The sequence below is a fragment of the Paroedura picta genome, chromosome 2 (assembly GCF_049243985.1).
Source record: "Paroedura picta isolate Pp20150507F chromosome 2, Ppicta_v3.0, whole genome shotgun sequence".
Lineage (NCBI taxonomy): Eukaryota > Metazoa > Chordata > Lepidosauria > Squamata > Gekkonidae > Paroedura > Paroedura picta.
The window spans coordinates 120,087,260-120,113,325 of NC_135370.1; the positions used below are offsets into that span (position 1 = coordinate 120,087,260).

The 26,066-nt window shown below is 45.3% G+C and overlaps 1 protein-coding gene and 1 long non-coding RNA gene across 2 annotated transcripts in view; one reads left to right on the forward strand and one right to left on the reverse strand.

The window, feature by feature from the left end:
- Nucleotides 1-13,654, reverse strand: part of LOC143830186 (uncharacterized) — a 38,464-nt gene extending 24,810 nt beyond the window's left edge. The window contains exon 1 of the long non-coding RNA XR_013228377.1: nt 12,577-13,654. This is a non-coding gene — a long non-coding RNA (uncharacterized LOC143830186). The remainder of the gene's footprint in view (nt 1-12,576) is intronic.
- Nucleotides 13,655-13,699: 45 nt separating this feature from the next.
- Nucleotides 13,700-26,066, forward strand: part of EXT2 (exostosin glycosyltransferase 2) — a 111,299-nt gene continuing 98,932 nt past the window's right edge. Inside the window, exons 1-3 of the mRNA XM_077322239.1 lie at nt 13,700-13,931; nt 19,681-20,246; nt 20,928-21,017. Of these exons, the coding sequence (XP_077178354.1) occupies nt 19,711-20,246; nt 20,928-21,017 (626 nt within the window). The 5' untranslated portion in view covers nt 13,700-13,931; nt 19,681-19,710. The remainder of the gene's footprint in view (nt 13,932-19,680; nt 20,247-20,927; nt 21,018-26,066) is intronic.

Here is a 26,066-nt window from a genome sequence, read left to right on the forward strand (position 1 = left end):
TTCCAGGTGTGTGTCAAACTCCCTGGGGTCCGGTTGGAGACTGTAATGCTGAAAGTTGAGGCAAGGGTTGTAATTTCTTCTCTCCATCTTTGGCTAAAGCTGATTTTCAACCTCAGTGGTCTACTCCCCTTAGTTTTAGAGCAGTGGTCCGCAATCTTTTTAAGGTTGTGGCCCGTTGACAAGGGGTGGGGGGAGAGTGTGACCCGGGCCCCCATGCAAATGTGCATGCACTGACTCACCGTGCATGCGCATTTGTGCATGGCAGTGGCGCAAATGCACATGCACTACAGTTTCGCACATACGCACATGCGCAGAAACACCGCACAAGCACGTGTGCGCATGGTGGTGGCGCAAATGCACAGGCGTGAAAATGTCACGCATTCGTGTTTGCCATGCATTCGCATTTGCCACGCACACGCAAAACTGCCCCGCATGCATGTTTGCGCCGGTGGTCGCACTTCCCTCTCCCCCCCTCCCGCAGCAAGAAGCTTGCTGGGCCGCGAGCTAATCGGCCATTTCAGCGGCCGATTTGCTCACGGCCAGGCGAGCTTCGCGCTGCGGGGGAGGCATAGAGAGGGGGCCGCAGTCCACTGCCAAGGCTCTCGTGGCCTGGTGTTTGGGGACCCCTGTTTTAGAGGATAGTTTTCAATCTAGTTGGTTAGCGGTGGTTAGACATAAGATTGAAAGTCTTGGCTTTTCCTCACGTGCTTTACTTTTGGCAGGTATGGACTCACCTAAAAAAATGATAAAACAAAGAATTCAAGATACTGTATTAAAATTTATTTCCGTCTGTCTGTTTGTCTGTCTGTCTATGCATCTGGTATAATTTATTAAGCTTCAGAAAAACATATACTGAGCAAGATGTGCCTCATGGCACTGAGTGGGCATCAGTCTAGCCTGTTTAGTAACACACAGTCCCACTTCCTTCCCAGCACATGTGAACAGGCCAATATTCTTGTCACATAATAAGTTTGTTCCTTTATGGCCCTGCAAAATCTGTTAATCATTCACATAGAAGACTATTTCCATACATATAGAAGCTATGCTCTGTTCATAAAGCAATATTTGCTTCTTAGTATTAATACAACACTGTTGGGAAAAGTGCATGTGCTTGAGTAATGGAGACATGGTAGCCTGCAGGCACCTTGCTACGATTTGGGGAAATACAACTGTAAGGAGGAGGTTTTGGAAGCCCAAGTATTAGCAGGCCCAAGTCAGAGACTCATGATGACAGAGGCAGCTGTACACCTATTTATGGAGCCCTCCTTTTTCTAACCCCGGTCCAGATTTTGCCTCCCCTTCTTGTCCAAATTTGCCAACTGACCAGAAAATATTAGCTGGGCTGCTCTTGTACCTTTAACAGCAGCACTATCTCCAGAAATTCCAAGGGTGTAACAGACAGAAACCAGCAGATTAAGCTTTTTTATCTTTTAAAGTTAGGACAGACTCTTTCTTGCTATCTGAGAAGCAGAGCCTTGCATTCTGTTTCTGTACCAGCTATCCAGTTCCTTGAGGTAGCTGGCTAGTTATTTAAAATATTTATATGCATCTTTCCCAGTCTAAGTCCAATGTAGCTTACACTAGGAAGAGGGGAAAAAAACTAAAAATTATCTTTAGCTGTAAGCAATAAAACGAAATAGAAAACTATCTAAAGCATGACAATTCCAAATGTAGTAGGTAGGTGCAACAATACATATGATAACCATTGATACAGACTACATTCCATTCCCTATAAGAGCAACTTATTGAGCTGTCCTTATCCATGGTGCTCTATAATATTTGTGAAACTCCCAGGAGGTGGATGTGTCCGGCCCCTGGACAGTGTCTGGACTCAAATCCAGCCCAGAGTGGGCTGGCCCTTCAATGCACCGCCCTCCCTCCAGCTGGCAGTGGTGCACAGCAGCAGGCGCTGCTGGCGGTGAGAAGAAGGTGCCGCCGCCAATGCCACTGCCAAGGACACTCCCCCACCACCACCGAGCAGACTGAGAAGAGGCTGTGCCGCCACCACACAGGCCACACTGGGGATGCCCAATTGCTGCCAGTGTCTTGACGGCAGCAGTGCCACCCACCAGGCCCCCAGGCCAAGGAAGGACACGAGAATGCTGCTGCACGCATGCTGCACCAACATGCCTCGCCCGCCAGTCTTTCACGCTGGCAGCAGACACGGCGGTGGACCTGCGCCACCCACATGAAAGCACCAGTAGCGGCATGCAGGTGCCGTTACCTCACTGCCCAGCCTGAGCTCCTCTCCCTCACCCCACCACCAATAGGAGGCCCATCCCAGCTTCATGGAGCAACCCTCTGTGCCCGCCACTTCCACCCCCCCCAAGCCCACCCCCCCTGCTAGTGCCCGCTGCATTTACAAATGCAGCAGGCTGTTCTGCTAGTTCCCTTATATTACTATTCTAATTCCTTTATAAAAATGTCCCTCTGCAGTGTTGCTTAGCATTTCCTGATGATTATCCAGCCAGAAAAGTTGCTCTGGTGAGAAATCCCACTACTATTCCCCTACACACCAAAGAAGTTGCAGAGCCCTTCTCAGAAGAGATGCAAAGAACAACAGCTCCAAATATCCAGAGGAAAGTTGGTCCACAACCTTGGAAAGACATCATCTTATCAACATTCACACCTATTCATAAAGAAGCAATACTTATTCATACATATTCTTGCTTGGAAGCATTTAATCAGAGTCTGGACAACACAGGTTGAGTTAATTGAGGATTTGTGAATCAGAGGTAGCCCCCGGGGAATCACAGTAGTAGACCCTTCCAACTTGATGAGTGTATGTAAACTTTCCTTAAATGATTATATAATGCAACAAACATATGTCACAAAATCTCCATTCATTTAAGAAAAAGGGTATCTATGAATCAACTTGGAATATTTGGACACATTTTATTTTTGCACACGGGGCTATTCCCCGCTGCCTCCACGTGTCTCCTTGTATCTTTTGTCCCCAGTTAGCTAAGGATATTCTGATTAGAATACCTTAAGTACTAGCTACTTGATATTTAGGATATGTGCACTCGGAACGCTCTTGCTGCTTAATCTTTCACGTAGCCTGAAGGGCTCAGCATGTGGATCCACTTACTGATGGAAGCAACATACAATATTTCACAGCTATCTGCAAGTTCTGAGAGCATGACCTATATCCCACAGACATTTTGCTTAGCTTCACAACACTCTCATTCCAGAGGTGATGCGGCAACAGACTAAATGTTGAACAGTCCCTAGCTATGCCATGAGTAATTCCACCATCCGCATCAAGGCAGTAAGTAAGAACATGGTCCCTAAAATAGCAGGATGCAATTTTAACTGTTATGGCTGCAGGAACGTGTGCATTCCCAGGCAGAGACCCAGCCAGTACTTGAGGTTACTTTAACCTGTTTGAAAGAATCCAAACAGGCAATTTGTGCATGAACAACAGCAAGTAGTAGTGGCAAGCCAAGCTTTCATTTTTTGGTGTGATCATGGAGGAACTGAGGATTGACCGTGTAAAGCATGTTAAATCTGAGTCTACGCCTTTACTAACAGACTGTTCTCTGAGCTCCCTAGTGACAAAGCCTTGCAAACAACTGGATTCTATGGATGTTTACAACAGTTGCAAACCTAAGAACACTTACCTGGGAGTAAGCCACATTGAATAAAGTGAAAATTCTGAGTGAACACACACAGGGTTGCACTACAGCTCCCATTGCCTCCTAATCCATGTTTATCTATGTGCTGCATTTCCCTCCCTTTCTGTAGAAGGAGAAGGAGAAGGAGAAGGAGGAGAAGGAGAAGAAGAAGAAAGAAGAGTTGGTTCTTATATGCCACTTTTCTCTACCCGAAGGAGTCTCAAAGCGGCTTCGCCTTCCCTTTCCTCTCCCCACAACAGCAACCCTGTGAAGGGGTGAGGCTGAGAGAGCCCTGATTTCACTGCTCGGTCAGAACAGTTTTATCAGTGCCATGGCAAGCCCAAGGTCACCCAGCTGGCTGCATGTGGGGGAATGCAGAATCGAACCCGGCATGCCAGATTAAAAGTCTGCACTCCTAACCACTATACCAAACTGTTGTTTGTTCAGGGCACCATCCATGGGATTCCCCTCCTCCATTTTATCCTCACAACTCTGATGTGATTAAAAGACTAATTCAATGACTAATGAACCTACTGCAAGCTTTATAGCTGTGTGGTAGCAGCAAGCCAGGCTTTAATTTTTTGGTGTGATCATGTATGTTTGTATGTGTGCGTATATATGTGTGTGCATATGTATATATGTGAGTGTGTATTTATTTATTTGTAGAGCAGGATACCACAGAAGTAAAACTAAAAAAGTCAGTTTTTAAACTATCCACTCTACAGACATGGACCTATGACAACATTCCTTCTCATGTGCTGTATGCCAATACAGGTTTTCTGAGTCTCATGTGAGTGTTTTGTGTATTTCACAGGTTTTCTAACTGGAAAATGTTATTTTATATTGATTCGGAAATTGTGTATATATGCTTAAATATGTTTCCAGTTCTTGGGGATGTGTGTGTGTGTGTGTGTGGGGAAATTAAGCAAGCTTTCAGAGAACACTAAGAAATCAGAGTAGGTTTGAGAATATTTTCCAGGACGCAGGAAACTAAAACTGGATCAAGGAGGCTTGAGTTCATTTCTCAGTTTTACCAGCATTGAAATGGGAATAATCAAAGCTTTCCCCTAGAAGTCTGCTGTGAGAATAAATACAATGAAGGCTCTAAGCACCTCTGCAAACTTAAGTAATGATCTGTAAATAAGATATTAATGTTCCCAATTAAAGAAACCTTAGTCAAGTAGTCAAATTTTTATTAATAATTGATTAATCAATTAAGCCTGCATAAATTTGCAGAAGCAAACGACAACTGAAGTATTGTTCCACATGTCCTTTAGATCAGTGGTCCCCAACCCCCGGTCCGGGGCCCGGTACTGGTCCATGGATCAGTTGGTACCGGGCCACGGCTCCTCCTCATCCCCGGCTGCTGCCTCGGGGGCTGCCCTGCCACTCTGCCACCAGCTCACCTTTGGTGCTCTCTGGCGGCCTCCATGGCTGGGACTCCCCCTCGGCGTGGCACTGCACAACTGCTGCTGACAGCGCCCCCCCAGCAGGTGGCAGGAAGTCAGGGGCACTGGCGGGAAAGCAGCGGGGCTGGGGCTCAGGCGGCGGTGTCCCTCGGCAAAAGACTCCTCCCCAAGGCCTCAGTAAAATTGTCAAGCGTTGACCAGTCCCATGTGATAAAAAGGTTGGGGACCACTGCTTTAGATTGTATGTCAATATTTTTGTACATTGCTTTGAGATTTCATAGGGAAGAAAAACAAATCCAAATGCCTAAATAAAATATTTTTAAAACATTTTTTAAATTCTCAGATGATGCATATACTACTAATAGTGGGCACCATCTTAGAAGAAGCATTCTCTCTTTTGTGAAAAATAAATAATGCCTCTCCCAAATGCTTTAAAAAGATTATGAAAATTTGATGAATCCAGTACTCCTTTTAAATCAATATTGTAAAATGATTTAGTGTAACAAATTCACTGACTCAATAATGTAGTCTTAAATAAAACCTTTAAGTCTCTGCTTAACAATCAAAAGAACAAAGACTGTGACTATCCATTTTCTGCTTCTCCTTCCCTCATTATGTTACTTGGTCATATCACTTGTAGACAAAGAACATTGTAATTAAATTGTTGTTAAACATATTGCCTTCTATTGGTTTGGTTTTCCCAAGTTAGAGGTTTATTTAAAAAAAACGCAACTACAGGACACCATTCTTCCAAAGAACAATTCCCTTTTATTCTCCCTTGCTGAGTTTTGGCTTGTTTTTGTTCATTTCAGGAGGCTTGCTTACGTAGATGTGGATAGGATACTAACCTAGGTGAGACTGACTCTTGATCCCTGTCCCTTGTGGTTCATGAGAACAGGAGACAAGATGACCAATAAATCTCACTGGGAAATTATTAATCTGTCCCTGTCTTCAGGAACATCCCAAGAGAGCTTGTGGGATACATGGATTTGACCCTTGCTGAAGAAACCATCTCTTGATCCTCAGGACCTCTCAGTACTACCTGGTCTCGCATTTAGCGTTTCTGGGTTAGGTGGTTGAGCAGGCACTATGCAGGACATCCACATCCACTATAACCTAGCACCCCCCTGAACCTTCACAGAATCAGCTTCACTGTCAAATTGCTATCCAGCCTCTGTTTAAAAATGTCCAAAAATGGAGAACACACCACCTCCAAGGAAGCCTGTTCCACTGGGAAACCGCTCTGCCAGGAACTTCTTCCAGATGTTTAGGCAGAATTTCTTTTGAATTAATTTCATCCCATTGGTTCTGGTCCATCCCTCCGGGGCAAGAGAGAACAACTCTGCTCCATCCTCTACATCAGTGGTTCTCAACAATTCTAATGCCATGACCATTTAATACAGTTCCTCATGTTGTGGTGACCCCAAACCATAAAATTATGTAAGTCTTCTTTCACAGAAATTAAACTGAAAGTGACCAATGGCGTGAAGATCCATTGTTCGTGATTGTATATAAATTGTCCTCCCCCCCAGGGTTTCTCAGTTCAACTCTGTCTCTTGTCCCACCATACTGATCTCACTCTTTTCCACTGCTCCAGACAGATGAATGCTCTATCTTGATCTACCCTGCAAGGCTGTTGTGTAGATGCCCCCCCCCCCCGGCCAAGCTGCTTGCCCTGCCGCAACCCCTGTGAAAGGATCATTCGACGCCCAAAGGGGTCCCAATTCCCAGGTTGAGAACCACTGCTCTACATGGCAGCCTTTTAAATACTTGAAAATGGTTATCTGTATACTACCTTGGAAGCCTGCTACAATTGCAAATGTAGCGGACGCTAGCGGCAGAAAGTGTGTGTGTGGGGGGTGGTGGGAGGCAGTCCACCAGAGGTGCGGAGAGGCCTCTGTCCCCCTCAGCCACCTCCCAGGCCTGAAGGTGTCAGGGAGGAGGTGCATTGGTGTGGGGGATAGCGGGTGCTGTAAGGCAGCAGCAGGTCCGGGCATTCCTGGCAGCAATGGCAGGACCTGTGAGGGTGCTCCATCGGCACAGCCTTGCATAGCGCAGACATAGGTGGCCTGTAGTGAAATAGTAGCTTAAAATCTTGTTCCTGAAACTTTGGTTCAGGCTTTGGCCCTGCAAAATCTTTAGTGGGCCTCCTGAGAAAGTCTTTGCTTTCATAGTGTAGGAGTGTAGTGTCAAATAGTTGCACCTGTGTCCTTGAGAAGCTTCACTCTATTCGCACTTACTGATAAGACAATTGGCGCCAGTTGTCTCCAATTAACTTGTTAGGAGAAATGAGCCTTGGGTGAGATGGGTCGACATTACATCACTTTGATTTAGGATTGGCTCCTCTAACTTGACATTTGTAACCCCATTGGTCAAGTAGTAAATTATTGCTTTGGAGATGATTGGTTTGTGTGCCAAGACCCCCACGTGGGGATCAGCCATAAAGGTTGTGTATTGTAATATCCGACATGGAGATAGTGACAGATTTTATTTTCCTGGGCTCCAAGATCACTGCAGATGGGGATTGCAGCAAAGAAATTAAAAGACGCTTGCTCCTGGGGAGGAAAGCTATGGCAAATCTAGACAGCATCCTAAAAAGCAGAGACATCACCCTGCCAACAAAAGTGCGTTTAGTCAAGGCTATGGTCTTCCCAGTTGCAATGTATGGCTGCGAAAGTTGGACCATAAGGAAGGCCGAGCGTCAAAGAATTGAGGCTTTTGAACTCTGGTGCTGGAGAAGACTCTTGCAAGTCCCTTGGACTGCAAGGCGAACAAACCGGTCAGTCCTAGAGGAGATCAACCCTGACTGCTCTTTAGAAGGCCAGATCCTGAAGATGAAACTCAAATACTTTGGCCACCTCATGAGAAGGAAGGACTCCCTGGAGAAGAGCCTAATGCTGGGAGCGATCGAGGGCAAAAGAAGAAGGGGACGACAGAGAATGAGGTGGCTGGATGGAGTCACTGAAGCAGTAGGTGCAAACTTAAATGGACTCCGGGGAATGGTAGAGGACAGGAAGGCCTGGAGGATCATTGTCCATGGGGTCGCGATGGGTCGGACACGACTTCGCACATAACAACAACAAATTGTAACATCCAAAAAGTAAGTTAATTAACAGCAGTTCTGATTTGGAAGGAAACTTTGTCTGTGCCTTTGTGAACCTGCAACTTTGAAATTCTGTCTTATCATCATGCCATTCTTGTGAGTATCATGTGTTAGCTAGTTATACTTTATAACGTTTTTGTTTTCTCACTGCCAGTGTATAATTATATGTGTGCACCTTAATAAATACCAACTTATTTTTTAGAACTGTGTCATTTGATTGTGAGACAAGCTAAGACGCAACCTAGCCCGCCTAACTTGTGCCATACTACCAACTAAGCCTTTTGACTGTGGGACTTGTCCCTGGGTAGGGTCAAGCTCCCAGGTAATTCCCTGACAGGTTCCAAGACTGCCTCTGGGTCTTGGGTGCCTAGGGACCCGTTCAGAGGTGGTGGCAGACTACCAGCCAAGGAGGATAGACTATCTGCCTTCTTGGGTTTTGTAACTGTTTTGTCTTCTCGTGTGCCACCCTGTTCTCTAAAGTCTGCGGACTTGGCTTTGGGGAACTGGGGTGTGACCACATGGCCGCACCCTGATTGGCCCGTATTCCAGTTCTGACACGCTCCACTCCCTGGCCAATTTTGGAAATATATAAGAGGTCCAATGGATATCTTTTTTTGAACTTAAATACCAAAACCTGAGATTTTTCTAAAAGTCTCTTAACACACAAAGACTGATTGGAAACATCTGAGCAAATAGTCTGCCAACCCTTCTGTGCTATTTCCAAGCAATTTCCCCATTTGTTCATATATGGTGTTTTTATTCTGAGTTTCCTTTAACAAAATACAGCACAATTTTGAAATAAATCTCATATTACTACTTTAGGTTGAATCAGAAGCAAAAGCATAGAGTGGTCAGCAGGCAGGGCAAAAGGTGAATAAAATGGTCAGGAGACAAATAAAAAGGCAGCAGTAAAGCCCAAAGGGTTCAGAAAATTACAAATTCCCAAAAGTGAATGTAAGAATTTTTGCCGAGGTCAACTAAAGAAACTAAAACTTCAGACTGCAGACTTCACACTGTAGTCCCACAAAAGCCAGGGAGACACATTAAACAGGAGCAACTCTAACAGAATATAAAAACTACCAATAAATAATAAGTAAAATAAAAACAATATATTATTAAATATACTTAAATAATACAATGTAAAAGATATTAACAGCTCCAACACTAAAGGCATCTATAGGCTTTTAACTAACTTCCTTTCTTTTACTCTGCGACCTACTTTAAGTACTAGGTGCTAATAAACATTATTAATATACTTCACTCGGAACCACCAAAAATTGCTGCAAATGTTTTTGACGGATACTCTGAAGGCTAAATATTCATCTTATCAACAAGGTAAAACCTAATTAAAAGGGGCTAGAGGCTCAGCCTTGTCTGCAAACCAAAAAAAAAACCAAAACCAAAAACACTATCTCCATAGGCTTGAAATAAAACAATAAACTAAAGTTGGTTAAGTGAGTAAATGCCATAGAAGAATGTAAATAAAAGAACATAACCATAACACTTCCCTTTGTCTCCAAGCTGGAAACTGTTCTTAGAAATAAATCCCTTACCATGCAGTCAGAATTTTGCTGCATCTTTTCAAATTCTATAACTGATTTGGTAAAACTGGTCACTGCAGTAAATCATTCTCATAATTTCCTGCATCTAAAAGTATTCCAACCATGGCAATTTTACTTCCCCTGATAACTGCTGGAATTGTGGCTTTTTAATACCGGTATTGGTTCAAAAATTGTCTAAGATTAGTTTTTATCCATAGTGGGCATTGTGCCCTGAAATAACGGATGTGTAGAAACCAATGCAGTCTTCAGTTATAAGCATCAGCTGCCAAATATCTCTTCAGTACATTCTGTGACCTATATGGAGTAGCACTGCCCTCTGGTGTTGCAGTCCACATTACAGCCTTAGAGAGTTTTCTAGATATATAACCGTGTGCTGTCAAATCCCAACTGACTCATGGTGACCCCAGGGCAATGAGGTTTTTAAGGCAAGACACAAGAACAGGTGGTTTACTAGTGTCTTCTTCTATAGCAACCCCAGTCTTCTTTAGTGGTCTCCCAACCAAGTGTTAATTGTGGCCAACTGTGCTTAGCTTCCAATATGCCAGAGAGGGGTAGGCTGGCCTGTAGGAATACATATATGCATAGAAATGTTTTAAATAAATAATATGCAGGAAATCTATAGGCATGTTGCATCTGTCAAGGAGGCTTAGAACGGGTGATCTGAATTCACATACGCATCATAGAGGCAATCTGTAGGTAGAATTTGTAAGTGGGATTTTATTTATTTATACTTTAGATTTTTACCCAGTCCATCCCACCTAAAGGTGGGCTCAGGGTAGCTTACAAAGCATTTAAAAGCATAATTAAAACATAAGTACAATAAATATCAATAAAAGCATTAAAACATATTCCCACTCAACCTACCCAGTATGGCGATCTTCTAAGAGAGTTGAAGCATCTAGAATCATTAACTGAAGGGTCAGAGAACCAGGAGGAAATAAAAGCCTACCGGAACTAAAGAGGTTGGATATATCTTAGCCTGGTGTCTCAGCTGCCACTGTTCCACCTTGAGTGACTCTGCTAGGAGCCTCCTGGCACAGTCAAACCTCCATAGGGCAGTGCCCTCAGCTTTGTTGAGTCACAGAACCCCCTCACCACATCAAGGTGTGATTCCAATACTGTTTATTGTGCATCAGATCTTGTTAACAAATGCTCCTGAATCTTTTTGAAAAGCTATTAAATGTCCAAAGTTCACCAGTCTGCACAAATGGCATTAAATTAAATGGCATAAATTGTAGTATGCCTGAAATGTGATTCTGTATCATGAAAAAATCAGTTTCTTAGTGAAGTTCAACCATTTTTGCATCACTTCAACAAAGTCAATCCCAAAGTCCTTATGTACTTTATTAAATGTAAATTGTACATGATTAGACCACTCTGATATAACTCCTTGTGCTATTTTTCTAGTCAGTCTGCCCTTATATACCAATGGGCATTTCCAGACAGATGCTATAAGGCAGCCAAGGACACAATATACATAGAAGCAGGCTTCTACACACATATCTATAATTGGATGGGAAACTGAGCCCCCATCTAGATGTACGTCACAGAGCTCCCATTGCTTATCCAGTTGCTGGAACAAAAGCATTTTTAAAAAGCTCACCTCATGGTGGTCAGTTTTTTAGGAGTGAAAACACTCAGTCTAGTAAAGATGGTAAAGACCATCTCCTCCCATACTGTTTAGCCTGCCAGTTAAAATCCCCCCCCCCAATCTCTGCTCTCTGTTCCTTCGCCTTCGTAAGTGAAACAAGTGACTAGAGACAGGACATTTTTTGTAGTGGCATCTTGTCTTTAGAATGCCCTCCCTGCTGAGGCTCACGCCTTACTTTCCTTTTTGAATGAGACAAGAACATTTTTATTTAGCCAGGCTTTTAACAAAAAAAGGTTTTTTATCTATAGCTGCTTGATGATCTGCTCCAAGTGTCAGAGCCACTTCATCAATATCAGTGCTACCAAACCCATCTTATACTTCCCTAGTTAACCAGTACCTAAAATAAAAAGGGGCAAAGGATCATGGATATTATCATTACCATGGCAGTTCCAGTGCCCATAATGAAGGGACTATGAACACCTAGCCCACATTATCCCAAGAACCAGCCAGCCAGCATGGTGCAATGATTACAGTGTTGGACTAATATCTGGGAGACCCAGGTTCAGATCCCTACTTTGCCATGGAAGCTTGCTAGGTAACCTTTGGCTAGTCACATACTCTCAGTCCCACCTAACTCATTGGTGTTTGTGAGGATAAAAGAATCATGTAAGCCTATTGGGGAGAAAAGCAAGGTATGAAAGATATCTTATGCCCCCCGCAGAGCACTCCGCTCCACGGGTATGAATTTACTGGTTGTCCCGGGCCCACGGGATGTTCGCCTGGCCTCAACCCGGGCCAGGGCCTTTTCAGTCCTGGCCCCAACCTGGTGGAATGAGCTCCCAGAAGAGCTAAGGGCCCTGCGGGATCTACCAGCTTCCCCCAGGGCCTGCAAGATGGAGCTCTTCTGCCAGGCATATGGTTGAGGCCAGGGCAGCTCTCCCACTTATCCATCGGAGGATCCCCTCCAATACTGAGATCTCTAACATCGAGATCATTGTTAGATCTATTGCATTGGTGCCACCCTTTTTCTGAATATTATTCTCCCCACCAGGCTGAACTTGGGGGAAGTCGGGTAAATATGATTAGAATTGTGACCACCACCGCTTACATGTTATATGTGACTTGTTGTTTGACGTAAATTGGGGTTTTTATGGGGATTTTATTGTGTTTTAACTGTTTATGTTGTAAACCGCCCTGAGACCTATTTGGAGAAGGGTGGTCTAAAAATTAAATTAATAATAATAATAATAATAATAATAATAATAATAATAATAATAATAATGAACCAACGTACCTGTAATACTTGCAATGGACATGATGGAAGCCAGGAAGGTGGAAGCATCACATATAGGGAGGCTTTACAAAACAAAGGGTTTATCAAGTTCTTTGAGCTTTATTTCACAAACTGCTCTTTCTGTCCATCCTTCAGTAGAACTGGCAACTATTGAAACTCTTCAAGGTATCTGATTTTACAGACTTCTGAGACCATTTTCATGCTAATTGTATACTTTTTGGAGACCACCTCCTACGATATGTACCTATGGTCACCACTCTTTGCTATTATTTAATTCTGTGCTAAGAGTGTATCTCATGTGTGTTTTGGTTTTGCTGATGAGCATCTCAATCAATGCATGAAAATGGGAGCATTTAATGGCATCAGGTTATAGTTAGAGGGGGAACAAGGTAGTAACCTCATTAAGGCTAAGCTGGGTTGAGTCTGGTCAGTGTCTGACTGCATCGGATATCTCCTGGGAGTCCTATATGTGTGTTTCCTTAAGTTCCCCAATGGAATAATACAGTACAAATTTAAATTAGTTGTTAATTAGTTGCATATAAAGAAATATATTTGCTCACCCTTGCAATAATCCATGGTAACACATGCTGAGTGGTACAGGATTAAAAAAAAAAATGTCTGCATTTCCAGAGTAACAAGTCAGGGAGTTACATATTTACCTGATATGCTGCTTGTGATAAATCAGAGACAATGAATTTAAACCAACCCTTCCTTATCACTGATACACGTGTTACCACTTCCTTCCTGTTGGCGGTATGAGAATTGTGTCATTGGGAGAATGCGCTTCTCAGATCTACACTAGAGTAGGTGCACAATAAAGACCAGTGCCACATATTAGAGAAAGGATGGTGGAAAGGGAGAACACTCCTCCAAGCCCTTGCAGCTAGCTTTTCCTACAGTTTAAACTTTGTACACACAATTATTCTTCTTCGTGGCGACATGGTATACAGGATCCAATTGGGCTCACAGGATTGTTTCCGTGGCCTAGAAAGCTCCGATTACCACGCCTGATAAGGAATAGAATACCGTTTCTCATCGCAAAAAAGCCGCCCCGAAGCCACAACCGGCGTTTCCACCACGGCGGCGCCCAGGATAAAGCACTCCCGGGCGCGCAGGAAGTGACGTCGGCCACGCCGGAAGACGGAAGCCTCAACCAGGCTGGGGAGGCGGAGGGGGCCGAGAGGCTTGTGCCTGATTCAGTAGCACACTCCCATCCCCCCCCCGCTGTGCGGGTGGCCCGTGGGTGAGAAGGGGCCCCATGAAGCGCCCAGTCTGACGGGGTGGCGGGAGCGGAGGCGTCCGAGGGTGCTCTCATTGAGGGGGCCCCTTCGCTCGCTGGGACCTCGGGCCACCGGGTAAGTAGCAGGCAGGGCAGAAGCGCCCCAGGGGCGGGGGTCCGCTTCCCTCGAGGGTCCCACAGTCGCCTGAGTTTGGTTGGCTGTTTCGGGGTACTTCCGATTTCTTTTCCGGCAGGGGTGGCCAAATTGGGGCTCTCCATATGGCCATGGACTGCAATTCCCATGAGCCCCTGCTAGGGTTTCATGGGAATAGCAGTCCATGGACATCTGGAGTGCCACAGTTTGGAGACAATTGGTGCAATTGTGCAAGTCCCACCCACTCAGGAAGCCCTTCTGGAGACATCAAGAGACCCTGGTTGAGGAAACCTGACTTAGACCTTTTCTGTGCTGAGCTGCTGCCGGGTGTTTACCATGGGGCAGTTTGCCCCACCTCTTCCAGACAGGAAAGCATTTTCCCTGCCAGATCCAGTCCACCTCAGATTTGTGCCTCAAGGTGAGGCAGCCGGGCAGGGGATCTCTTTATTTTCACTTTTTAAAAATTTCAACAATGCAACCCCACCTTGAAAGTTAAAAAAAATGCCCCACTTGGTTTTGCAATGCAGGAGAGTTTTCGTTTTTTAGTTTCTATAATTTTTGTTTTGGAAGGTTGTGTTTTTGATGTATGAGGCCCTTTGGTGAATAGCAGTGGATTCAGAAATGAGTAATAATTCATATAAAGATGAATAAGTGGTTTCATGGATGATAATCTGAGGTGGAAAATATTTTCCTTTGCCTCTTGAGACTTGGTCACGTATGTCTGATTTCAGTGGTATACCAAGATATTCCATTGTTTTGTGGTACAGTTGTGGAATTGTTTTATTGAACAATGAATACCAAACTTTAATAGCGATGGTATCATTTTGGCTATGTCATTTGGGCTTTGTGAGTAAAACCTTAATAATTTCAAGGAGTGCTGTTTCCTGTAGCATATTTATTAGCTGTAGGTCAGTTCTTGTTTGCTGATAATTGGCTTAATAGTATGCTGGGAAAAAACCATAGATGCCTGAGTTTGGCTGGCATGTGTATGCCTTCACATACATCTGGTAATAGGGGGAAGGGAAACAGAGGGATGACAGTGGCAACAATAAGAGACAAACAGGGGAAATAGGGACAACATGGAGCAAGGTAGAAGATGTGGAGGAGGGAAATGGAGGGAGTATTTATTTGATTTATGTCTAAAATGTGTATCAAACCTTTTGGCGCATACAGAACATTCAAGACAAATAACATTTAAGTGGAGCATTATAAAAACACATCATAAAATCAATTAAAATAAAATGTATTTAAAAGCACCACAACAAAAATGCAGGGCAGGAAGGAGACATCTTGAGGGAATGCCAAACAACCTGCTGGAAGAAGAGAGTGATGGAAAAGGACAGACCAATATCTCATAGGCCCTTTATGCATGGCGCCAGATTCCGCGCGCTGGCACCATGCCGTTGCGGCGGGGCACAATGCCCCGCCGTTTCCCGTGAACGCACGGGAGCGGGACATGCTGGGTTGCCCCGGCGTAGCGCGAGCGCGCTTTACACCAGGGCTAGGAGGCCCGGCCAAGGTAAGTGCAACACCGTGGGCGGGGGAGGTCGGGAGGGAGTGGGGGGTGGCAGGGGGTCGCCCCTGCCAGCTCAGTGCTGCCACGGAGCCCGCAGGGGCGAGCGGTGTCCCTTAAGGGGCACCGCAGCCTCCTACAGACACATGTCCCTTAAGGGACACCGCAGGTCGAGGCTGGGCGGCCCAACAAGCCCGGCGCTGCCAATTATGCACAGCGCCGGGCCGCCGCAGCCCCGGCTTACCAGGGAAGCTCCGGAAGATCCCGCGCCCGCACTCGCGGCAGCAGTGTGCATTCTCAGTGATTTTAACCGAAGCTCTGCTGCCACGAGTGCAGGCCTTATGGCCCGTGCATAATGGGCCATAGGGAGTTTTCAACACATTTGGTGTCATCTGAGAATATCCTCTCTCAGGTTTGATCTGTGTCCATGTTTGCTGTCAAATAACCCTTGCTAACTTGGTTAAGAACCACGGCGTTATACTGGATTCAGCCTTAGTGCTGGAGAAACAAGTTAATGCAGCTGAAAGCAGCTCAGAAGATGGTCCCTACTTTATCTCAGCGGATATGGTTATTTGGATCCTTACCACAGTAATATTGAAACAAGACTATTGTAATGCTGCAACTTGGCTATTAATATGAGCATGTTTATTACATCTACCCTGCATCATTCCACTGGCTGCTCATCTGTCATCTGTTATCACTTTCAGATCAAGGTACAGCCCTACATGGGTTTTGACCTGCATATTGTTAAGACTGCCTCTGCTGCTGTGTTTTACCAGGGCAGTTTTGCTCTTATGCTGTGTTTCTGACTGCTGTAATCCTTTGGGCTGAACCTGCGTTGAACAGGGGGGTTGGATTAGATGGCCTCTGTGGCCCCTTCCAACTCTATGATTCTATGATTCTATTCATATTACGTTGCTAATTAGATTAGGTGCATCACCCTTTGCATTGCATTGATTTGTACTGTGTAATTGTGAGGTTTCTGCAGATTGCCCCAGTAATGAATCCCTGACTTGATGCAAAAGATTGATTTATTGAAAGTAATGCAAGTAAACCAGATCAATACTTTGTCAGAACTGGCCTATAACAATAAAGCTTCAACTTTATTTATCCCAGTACTCCCCACCTGCCCCACCCCGTTGGAATCCTTGTTTCGGTGGGAGGACATCAAAGCCAAAACAAACAGAGCAGTATGAAATCAACAGGCTCTTATCAAGAACACTGGCCTGTCCTGAGGGCAAAATACACCTTACATGCAGTTATACATTTGCGTCTTCAATGAAAAACCTGCTTCAGAAGCTGTCATTGTGAAAAAGTGGTCAATCCTTTCTATTCCTGCAGTTCTTCTTCTGCTCTTCTTCCTCTGAAAGAAAAGATTATATCTCACATCCTTGTGCTCCTCCAGGGATCTCACAGCATTATCTGGTTGTTCTTTCCCCCACACGGCAGCCCTGTGGTTAAGCTGAGAGTCACTGGTTATCCTGGTGAATCATCTAACAAACTGCATGGTGTAGCTCTTGGTTTTTTCCCATGGGTGGCAAAGATTCTGTTTGGCTTTCATATCTGCTGGCTCCCATAATGAAATATTTCAACACTAGGAATTAAGCCCATTTTAATCGTAAATAAAATGGGCGCTAATGAGCAGTCCGTGGGGAAGGCTTCGCAGGGCAAAGGCTTCCCGGGGATCTGGGCCACGACCAGGGCTGTTCTCCCGGTCGCGTGCTGGGCTGGGGAGGCAGCCCCGGACGCCGGGGCGTCTTCGGTCCTACCGGCGTTCGCTGGACGGGGCTTGGGGCGTGGAGGAGAAGGCGGAGAGCGATCTGTTGATGGCTGGGCGCGGCTGCGGCTTCCCCCGGCCGCAGGAGTGGGCTCGGGGGATGGGCAGGACGGCAAGGCCGGGCCAGCGGCGGGGAGAAGGCAGAGACTCACCTCCGCAAGTTGGAGCGTGGCTGCCTGAGTGAGCAGCGGGCGGCGGCTCGGCGGCGCCCTTGCAGTGGCGTCCGGCAGCAGGAGGAGGACGTGAGAAGGCAGGCCATGGGCTGTTGGGGCGGCTCGGCACCAGCATCCTCCTGTCGGCGGCCATGTTGCAGCGCGGGCGGCGGCTGGTGTTGGTCCTCGTCGTGTCGGCAGCCATGTTTGGGTGCGGGCGGCGGCGGCAGCAAGCGTGTGTGAGAGGGCAAGGAGGTAAGCGGGCTTCGAAGGTTGGGCCATGGGCCCAGTGGCGGCGGGGAAGCTCAGGGACAGGCGGGGAGGAGGTAAAGCGGGCGTGGGAGGTCCGGGCGTGGGCGCGTCAGCGGCAGGGAAGGTCAGGGACAGGCGGGGAGGCGTTGAGGCGCAAGTTGGGTGTGGTGGGGTTGGGGGGACAGATGGCGGCGGTTTCAGGACGTTGTGGATCGGGGTGGCGAGCAGGGAGGGGCGGGGTGCGTGTGGGAAGGGTGCGGTCGTTGGCGGGCGGGCAGGCGGAGGAGGAGTGAGTGCCGTAGGTGTGGAAGGGCATTCTCTGGGCAGAGGGGAAGCGATTTACCCCGAGGCCAGGGAAGTGGGGTGAGGCTCCTCCCTGGCGGCCATCCGTGCAGGATGGCGGCTCGGGTGGAGTGGAGTCTGTGGCGCGGTGTCTGGGAGACAGGCCAAGTGTCCAACAGGGAGGCGCGCTTTGCGCGCCTCCCAATTGGACACTTGGCCCTGGAGTGCCACTCGGAGGAGCGAATCAGGAGCCGCTTCGCGGCTCCTCCCCACCACCCCTTACTCTTTTATTTAGTCCGTGGCGCCCGTGGCGCCACGGGCGGTTTAAAGATAAGCATTAAGAAATATATATGGGAACAACATAGGAAGTGAGTCCACCTCTGATTTTATGCCTTTTCTCTGAAGTAAGTTGCCAACTTTCTGAGCAGGGTTGACTGCAGCTTGATATTTTATGAAGTTATTATTGGCCTGGAAATTACGAGTTGCTCTCAGTTAAAGGCATTAACACTTCCTAATTTTAAAACTGTTCAATCAGTGCATAACACATTTGATGTTTAAGTGAATTTTAATCCACTGCAAGTATGATGGCATGAAACAGCTAAAGAGATTGCTTAAAACAACAACTAAAATGTTGGTATGTCTCATTCAATATTTTTTGAAAGACTAACATATCTAAAACTATACCAATACATTCAAAATGTATACAAGGAAGTCTGGGATGTGAACCCTGGTTTGCCTGATCCTACACAAAGCACTACACACACTACTTCTCCATCTATTTTGATCTGGTCGCACTTTAAAAAGAAAAGCAGTACCATAGGAATGCATATGCCTCTTGCATCTAATGGAGCATATCTTTATGTAGCAGCCCTCAGAATCTTCTACCACAATAGCCTTTAGGTCTATTGATTATTTTATCTTTGCTTATCTGCAATGAAACTGTTTGACTTGTTCAACTGTATTCAGCTGCACTTGGAAGAGAGCTGGGAAAACTCCTGTACCTGCATACAAAACCAAATTTGGCTCTCTACAGATGTTCAGATGCTGTATCCAGTCCGGCGTGCCAACCGGCAATGTATTCTGCTTGCATGTAATCTAAAATGAACTGTAGAAATGCAAGATTATTATTAGCAAGTTAAGTGTCAGTAACTTTCACATGCACAGTGCCCCTGGTATGAACTAACTAGTATCCCTTTGGTAAGCTTCTGTCTTTCAAGAGTGCACAAGCTGCTTGTCTACTGTGTAGGATGGTGGTTCTGCCCTGCCCTGCTGGCTTCTTGTAAGAGAAATGAAGAGAATGTCTGTAAAGTTTACTGAATGCTCTAAAATGCTATATAAATGCATAACGGTGTGCTGATAATTTAGTGTGCCTCTTTTTTTACATACTGAAGTAATTCCCAGGGTGAGCCACACTAATTCTCCCCTCCTGCCACAGAAACTTTCTAACCTAGGCAGGAACTTGCGTTTAGTACTGCATTCAGCATGGTGTTGACATTAGATGCTAAACAGAAGTAGATGATATCACAAGTTTGAGATGTATTCCAGTTTTTGTGGATTAGTTCCAGTTCTTCCACAATGGTGTATACAAAATGCAGGTTTATTTGATATGGGAAATCAGCATTTTCATTTAATTAGCATTTTGATATGTCAGGAATACAGTTTCAATCTGCTGAGTCACAAGAATGTTTTTATTAATTGAATGGATGGATTTACAGCTGCAATAATATAAGAATTCTTTCATTTTTTTCTATCCAGAAGCTCATAGGAAAGGTGGCTGCTTTCATTATGTGTGCGTCAGTCAAATACAGCACCCGGGGTCCAGCCCTCATCCCAAGAATGAAGACCAAACACCGCATCTACTACATCGCCCTCTTCTCTGTTGTCCTGCTGGGTCTCATTGCCACGGGCATGTTCCAGTTCTGGCCGCACTCTATAGAGTCTTCAAATGACTGGACAGTAGAAAAGCACAGCATTCATGATGTACCTATAATTAAGATTCCTGTGGAGAGCGCCATCCCAGAGCGAGGAGACCTCAGTTGCAGGATGCACACATGCTTTGATGTCTACCGTTGTGGCTTCAACCCTAAAAATAAGATAAAGGTTTATATTTACTCCCTGAAGAAATATGTGGATGAATATGGCATGCCAGTCAGCCATACCATATCTCAAGAGTACAATGAACTCTTAACCGCTATCTCGGACAGTGACTTCTACACAGACGATGTGAACCGTGCCTGTCTCTTTGTGCCATCCATTGATGTGCTCAACCAGAACACACTCCGTATCAAGGAAACGGCTCAGGCTTTGGCGCAGCTATCCCGGTACTAATGTTACTATGTATGCTAGAGCTAGAACAGATTGCCAATAATGGGAGTAAGATACAAAGAGCCTCTTGTGGCGCAGGGTGGTAAGGCAGCCGACATGCTGTCTGAAGCTCTGACCATGAGGCTGGGAGTTCGATCCCAGCAGCCGGCTCAAGGTCGACTCATCCTTCCATCCTTCCGAGGTCGGTAAAATGAGTACCCAGCTTGCTGGGGGGTAAACGGTAATGACTGGGGAAGGCACTGGCAAACCACCCTGTATTGAGTCTGCCATGAAAACGCTAGAGGGCGTCACCCCAAGGGTCAGACATGACTCGGTGCTTGCACAGGGGATACCTTTACCTTTAAGATACAAAAGCCAGATAGGCACAGGGTGAAGAAGTTTCTACTAATGTAGTACAGCACTTTCATTTGTGTGATAGCCCCCTGTTCTGCCATTGTTTTGCGGCAATTGCTGCCAATATTAAGCTGGGGCAATTGTATAGCAGAGTAAATGGAACCCCCCTGAAAGTGATGACACTTTTGGGCTGGAACAGTCAACTTGGCATCTGGAGAATTACAGCCAGTTTGAGATTATGGTAGTTTATTTTTCATTGTTTTCCAGTGACTTAAGGTGTGTACTTAAGCTGTGAGTTCTACTATATGAACACTCAGACTTCCCTTCATTTTTTCTCTCCTTAGTTGGGATCGAGGAACAAATCATCTCTTGTTCAACATGTTGCCTGGAGGACCACCTGACTATAACACAGCACTAGATGTTCCAAGGGACAGGTAGGCAATTCACTCTTTCTCCTTTTGGGGCTTTTCGTAATGCATCTCTCCATGAGAGAAATCCAGAACTATTGAATCCCCGTGCAATTCCTTTATTATGGAGTGTTCGAAACACTAAGTGGATACTTATTCCCTTTGTGACATTATGGAGACTTTGCACATGTAATTTATATTTCTCCTGGTGCTTGATTTTCAATACATTCAGTATTATTACTTAACTAGTAATAAGCCTGCTGTCTCCTAAATACAGTGGGCGCTAGGGGCCATGAGACCCTTCCCGGGCTGGCTGGCAGCGTTCCCACCGGGCCCCCTGCAGGTGAGGCCCGCTAGGTGGCGGCCTGGGAGCCTTCCTACCGTTGGTGGTGTCCTCGTAGATCTGAGCGTCGGAGGTGAGCTCGAGAGAGAGCGGGGTCGGGCAGCTCATTGGCGGCAGCGGTGTGGGCGCGGGTGCCTGTCGCGGCGTCCGCATCCTCTGGGCAGCGGCTCCCTCACGATTGGTGGCGGGCGGGCAGCGGCTCTCACAGTTGGCTTTCTGGGCGGTCAGCGGCCCTTGGCAGGGCGTGCGAGCCGCGTGCGTGGCGTCGTCGTCTTGATGCTGGCGGTGGTAGGCGGGCGCGGCCATCGGCCACCACCTCTTGGGCCTGGCCATGGGTGGGGCGTCTTCTCAGTGGCTGCAGAGCCTGTTGGCTCGTGCGGGCGGCTATGCAGCAAATGGCGGCAGCCGGGCAAAGCTGGGCGAGGCTGGAGGGGGTAGGCTCGGGAGAGAGCGGGGTCGGGCGGCTCGTTTGCAGCAGCAGTGTGGGGTGCGCGGGCGGGGCCGGGTGCCTCTCACTGTGTCCGTGTCCTCCGGGCACCGGCTCTCCGGCCATCGGCGGCCGGCGGGCACCGGCTCTCATGGCGGGCTTTCCCTCCAGTCTGCGGGTGTTGGCATGGCGTGCAAGCCGCGGCCGTGGTGCCGTCCTCTTGCTGCCTCTTGGGGCTGGCTGTGGCTGGCGCATCTTCTCGCCGGCCGCAGCGCCTCTCTGCTCGTGTGGGCAGCCATAGAGCAAATGGCGGCAGCGACACGAAGCCAGGCGAGGTTGGAGGGGGGCGGATCGGGAGGCACAAAGCGCTTCTGATTCGTCAGTTCGGCGGTAAGGGACCAATTGCAAGCCGCACTGTGCGCGGCTCGCAATTGGTCCCTTGCCGCCAGACTGACAATCGGAGGGCCCAATCGGCAGGCGCTTTGCGCCTGCCGATTGGGCCCTCCTATTGTCAGTCCGGAGGAAGGGGCCTATCGGCCCTTACTGCTTTATTTATAAGGGGCCCTTATTGCTTTATTTATTCTGCTCCGCTCTCTCTAAATATAAAAATACATTTTAGATTTAAGAGCTGAATATAGCTATAGCATGCCTCCCTAGTCTATAAAACCATTTAACTCATTCAAAAAATGAAAATATTTCATAGGAGGTGTTTTTTCAGTACTCTCCCCTTCCCCCCCCCCACCCTAAAAGGCTTCAGGAAAAAAGTATAGGCTTTCACATTTCTAGGTATTGCAGAAAAGTAGGATATAAATGGCAAAAGGGATACTGGCTAAATTATACCAATAACTGAGCTACCTTGGCATTTCTATCAGAGAAATGGATGCAAACAGACAGGCAGACTGAAACAAAGGGCGATTTCTGCATTCTGCATCCCTCCATTCTGCATTGGACTTGGTGTGCTTCCACTGAACAAGCTGAACATTTATCCTTTTCTTCCGGGGGGGTTACCCATTTTCCACCAAGCTTCCTTTGAGCAATCATATAATGTCTTGCACTGTTGGCTTTTAGGACTTCAGGCTGGATTATTTCCTCCTTCTTGACAGGGGTAGCCAAATGGACTCTTCACTTACCCCTTTTTCTTATACCCGCACATAACGTGAGGACTTTATAGCAAAGATCAAAGAGTTGTATTTTCTTGGTGCAGATCACTCCTTTATACAAAACAGAGGAACAGGATTTAATGGAGCATATTGGGCTAATCTGAGAGGGGGAAGGGGGAAAATAATGTTTTGTGAGTGCAAGGACTTGTGTCCATAGAAACACTCCTACAGACGGCTGCACCCTGATTGCTCCGTACTCAAGCTTGAATACCCTGGACACATTCCTCCCACAGGGGCGTTTTTCACAAATATATAGAGGAACCATGGATAAGGATGGCTCTTCCTGTGTTAATCACGGAAAAAATTCCCACCAATTATCTGCTGTCTTCATAAGAAATGTAATTCAGTAAGACTTATACTGGCCATAGCATTTTAATAGATTGTTGACACTTGTGTAATAATGAAACAGGACATCATTGATAAGAGTGATAAAAAGTAATATATAGTATTTTAATCAAACATCACTTAGGCAGCAGAGAATTTCAGTTTTTAAAAAGATCTCATGAATTTCACATTGTTGGCTTGTTTTAAACTAAGAGTCCTCTTCAAAATTTAATTATGAGAAATTTTGAAGAGGACTCCAATATGCATACAAAATCTTGCTTCTCTTAGTCTGAAATGCTTCATATTAACAGCATATGTGGCATTTCCCACTTCTCCATGTTCTTAGTGATATGGCTTAGAGCTATATTAATTATTTTTTTTTTTATAATGATTTTTTTTATTTTCATAAAGATAGAAATATAATCATCATTTGAGAATATACGACCCCACATTGACTCCACAGTGATATAAACTTTTGCCCAAAACTCTAAGAGCCATGAGTCTAAGAGCCATCCACATTTCCACTACATTAAAAAAAAAAGGCCTGTTTAGATATACAAAAGAAAAGTTATTATTAATCAACTTACTTGTGAGATCGTAGACCTCACATTAACTGCTTGATACAATCTAAGAGCTATCCTAGCAGATATTTCTAGGTTTGAGTTAGATGCTTAACATTAAACATTTCTTATAGCACAGTATGAGTTTTGGCCCTGTATCAATACCCCGATGAAGGGAGAGGAAAGTAGGGCTTTGCCTTAAAGATGTACAAAGAAAAAAAAATTACAAAAGGATTTCATAATTTCTCCTTATCCTTAATACAGATACATCTACAAACCATTTATACTTGACCCATTCTAAGAGCCATCCTGATAGGTATAAGTTGAGAGCTTTGCATTTTCTACAGATCAATATGAGCTTTGGCCCTATAACAATACACCAATAAAAAAAAATAATAAGGGGGGAAAGCCCCATTTTATATTTCCAACGCTAACGATTATATTACCTATATGCCTACTAAGAAAAAGAAACAAGAGAGAAAAAAGGCACTGCTTCCCCTTTTTCATAAAAATAGCAATGTAGGATACAGTATATGTTGTTAATACAGAGAATAATAAGATTTCCAGGTTTAGATTAAATGCTTAACATTAAACATAGAACAATATAAGCTTTCAGTCTTCTATAGCTTCTCCTTATCCTTGGTTCTGATACATCTACAAAACAATTTATGCTTGACCCATTCTAAGAACCATCCTGACAGATATATTTTCAGATTTAAGTTGAAAGCTTAACATTAAACATTTTCTACAAGTCAGTGTAGGCTTTAGTCCTAGGACAATACCCTAATAGAAGAAAGAAAAAATAAGGGGGGGGAACCCCATTTTACATTTTCAGCACTAATGATTATATTACCTATATGCCTACAAAAGAAAAGAGACAAAAAAAAACAAGAGAGAAAGAGACACTGCTTCCCCTTTTTCATAAAAATGGAAATATAGAATACAGTATAACATTAAACATAAAACAATATGAGCTTTCGGTCTTCTTAAGGGGGTCTCATCTCGAGGCTTGCTACATCTTGTCGTTCCCGTAAAATTATATTCTGTCCCATTGGCCTTTGGCGTAGAAAGTGCAGTTGTACTCTTTCCCGCAGAATATGCATCGATAAATCTTGAGGCCGTTGCACCTCCTGGACTCCAGTATCAATACAATTTTCCCCCCAGAGAGATCCTTTAAATCGGTTACTTTCACTGCAGATCCATATTTCTTTTGATTGATTTTTGTACACTGTTGCTTTGAGATGGCTGTATGTCTTTTTTAAAAGGGTGTCCTTATCTGGGCTGCAGAACTCCGGCATCCCATTTTCCGTCTCCAGAATTTCAGATTTCTCTTCTACTGTTGGTTTTCCACCTTGTTTAGAGCTGTCATCAGCCACTGTTATTGATCCATTATTCCTGTTAAAGACGTCTTCCTTGGCATCTTGGATCTCCTTGAAGATATGAATTTCAGATTTCTCTTCTGCTGTTGGTTTTCCACCTTGTTTAAAGCTGTCATCAGTCACTGTTATTGATCCATCATTCCTATTGAAGACTTCTTCCTTGCCATCTTGGATCTCCTTGGAGATATTTTTGATCAATCCATCTAAAAATACTTTGTAATCTTGGGTTTGTATCTCTATTAGATGAGCCAATCTTTTTAACATAGACATGATTTTGACTTTTAAAAAACCCGGCCCCAAACAATTTTACAAGTGGCCAGTAGAGGTCCTCTGTTTTATCCTCTAATGTTCCGGCACAGGCATGTGACGTATTGAAGGCAGAGATTCTCGTGCTGGCACAGAGTTCTCATGAGATTTTCCCATTCACAGCTTATCTTATCTTCGAAAACCAAAACAATTACAATAAGAGCTTTTGCCAATTAATTCGAGTTGATTTGAGTCCTTCTTCTGCTTAGTTAGGAGAATTAGCCTGCCTCTTAACGAGGTGGCTTCAGGCAGAGCAGAGTAAGAGGAGGGGGGAAACAAAGGGCTTTGATGCAGGAAGAGAGACGGAGAAAAAAAAAAGCGAGAGATACTTGCAGTAAATGATGTTTTGGAACTCAGCCGATGTCCTCCCCTCAGTTCAAAGCGTTCATTTGTGGTAAATCATCATGTAGGGTTGAAGCAGATACTTTAAGATTAAAGAAAGAAAAGAAAGTCCGAGGTAGAAAATGGCAGTCGTCCTCTGGACCTGGAACGCTGACAGCCTATAATCCAGGGAGATATACTCCCTAAAGGATTGGAGACAGCCCCAAGAACTTCCTGGGTAGAAAGGTGAGGTGGG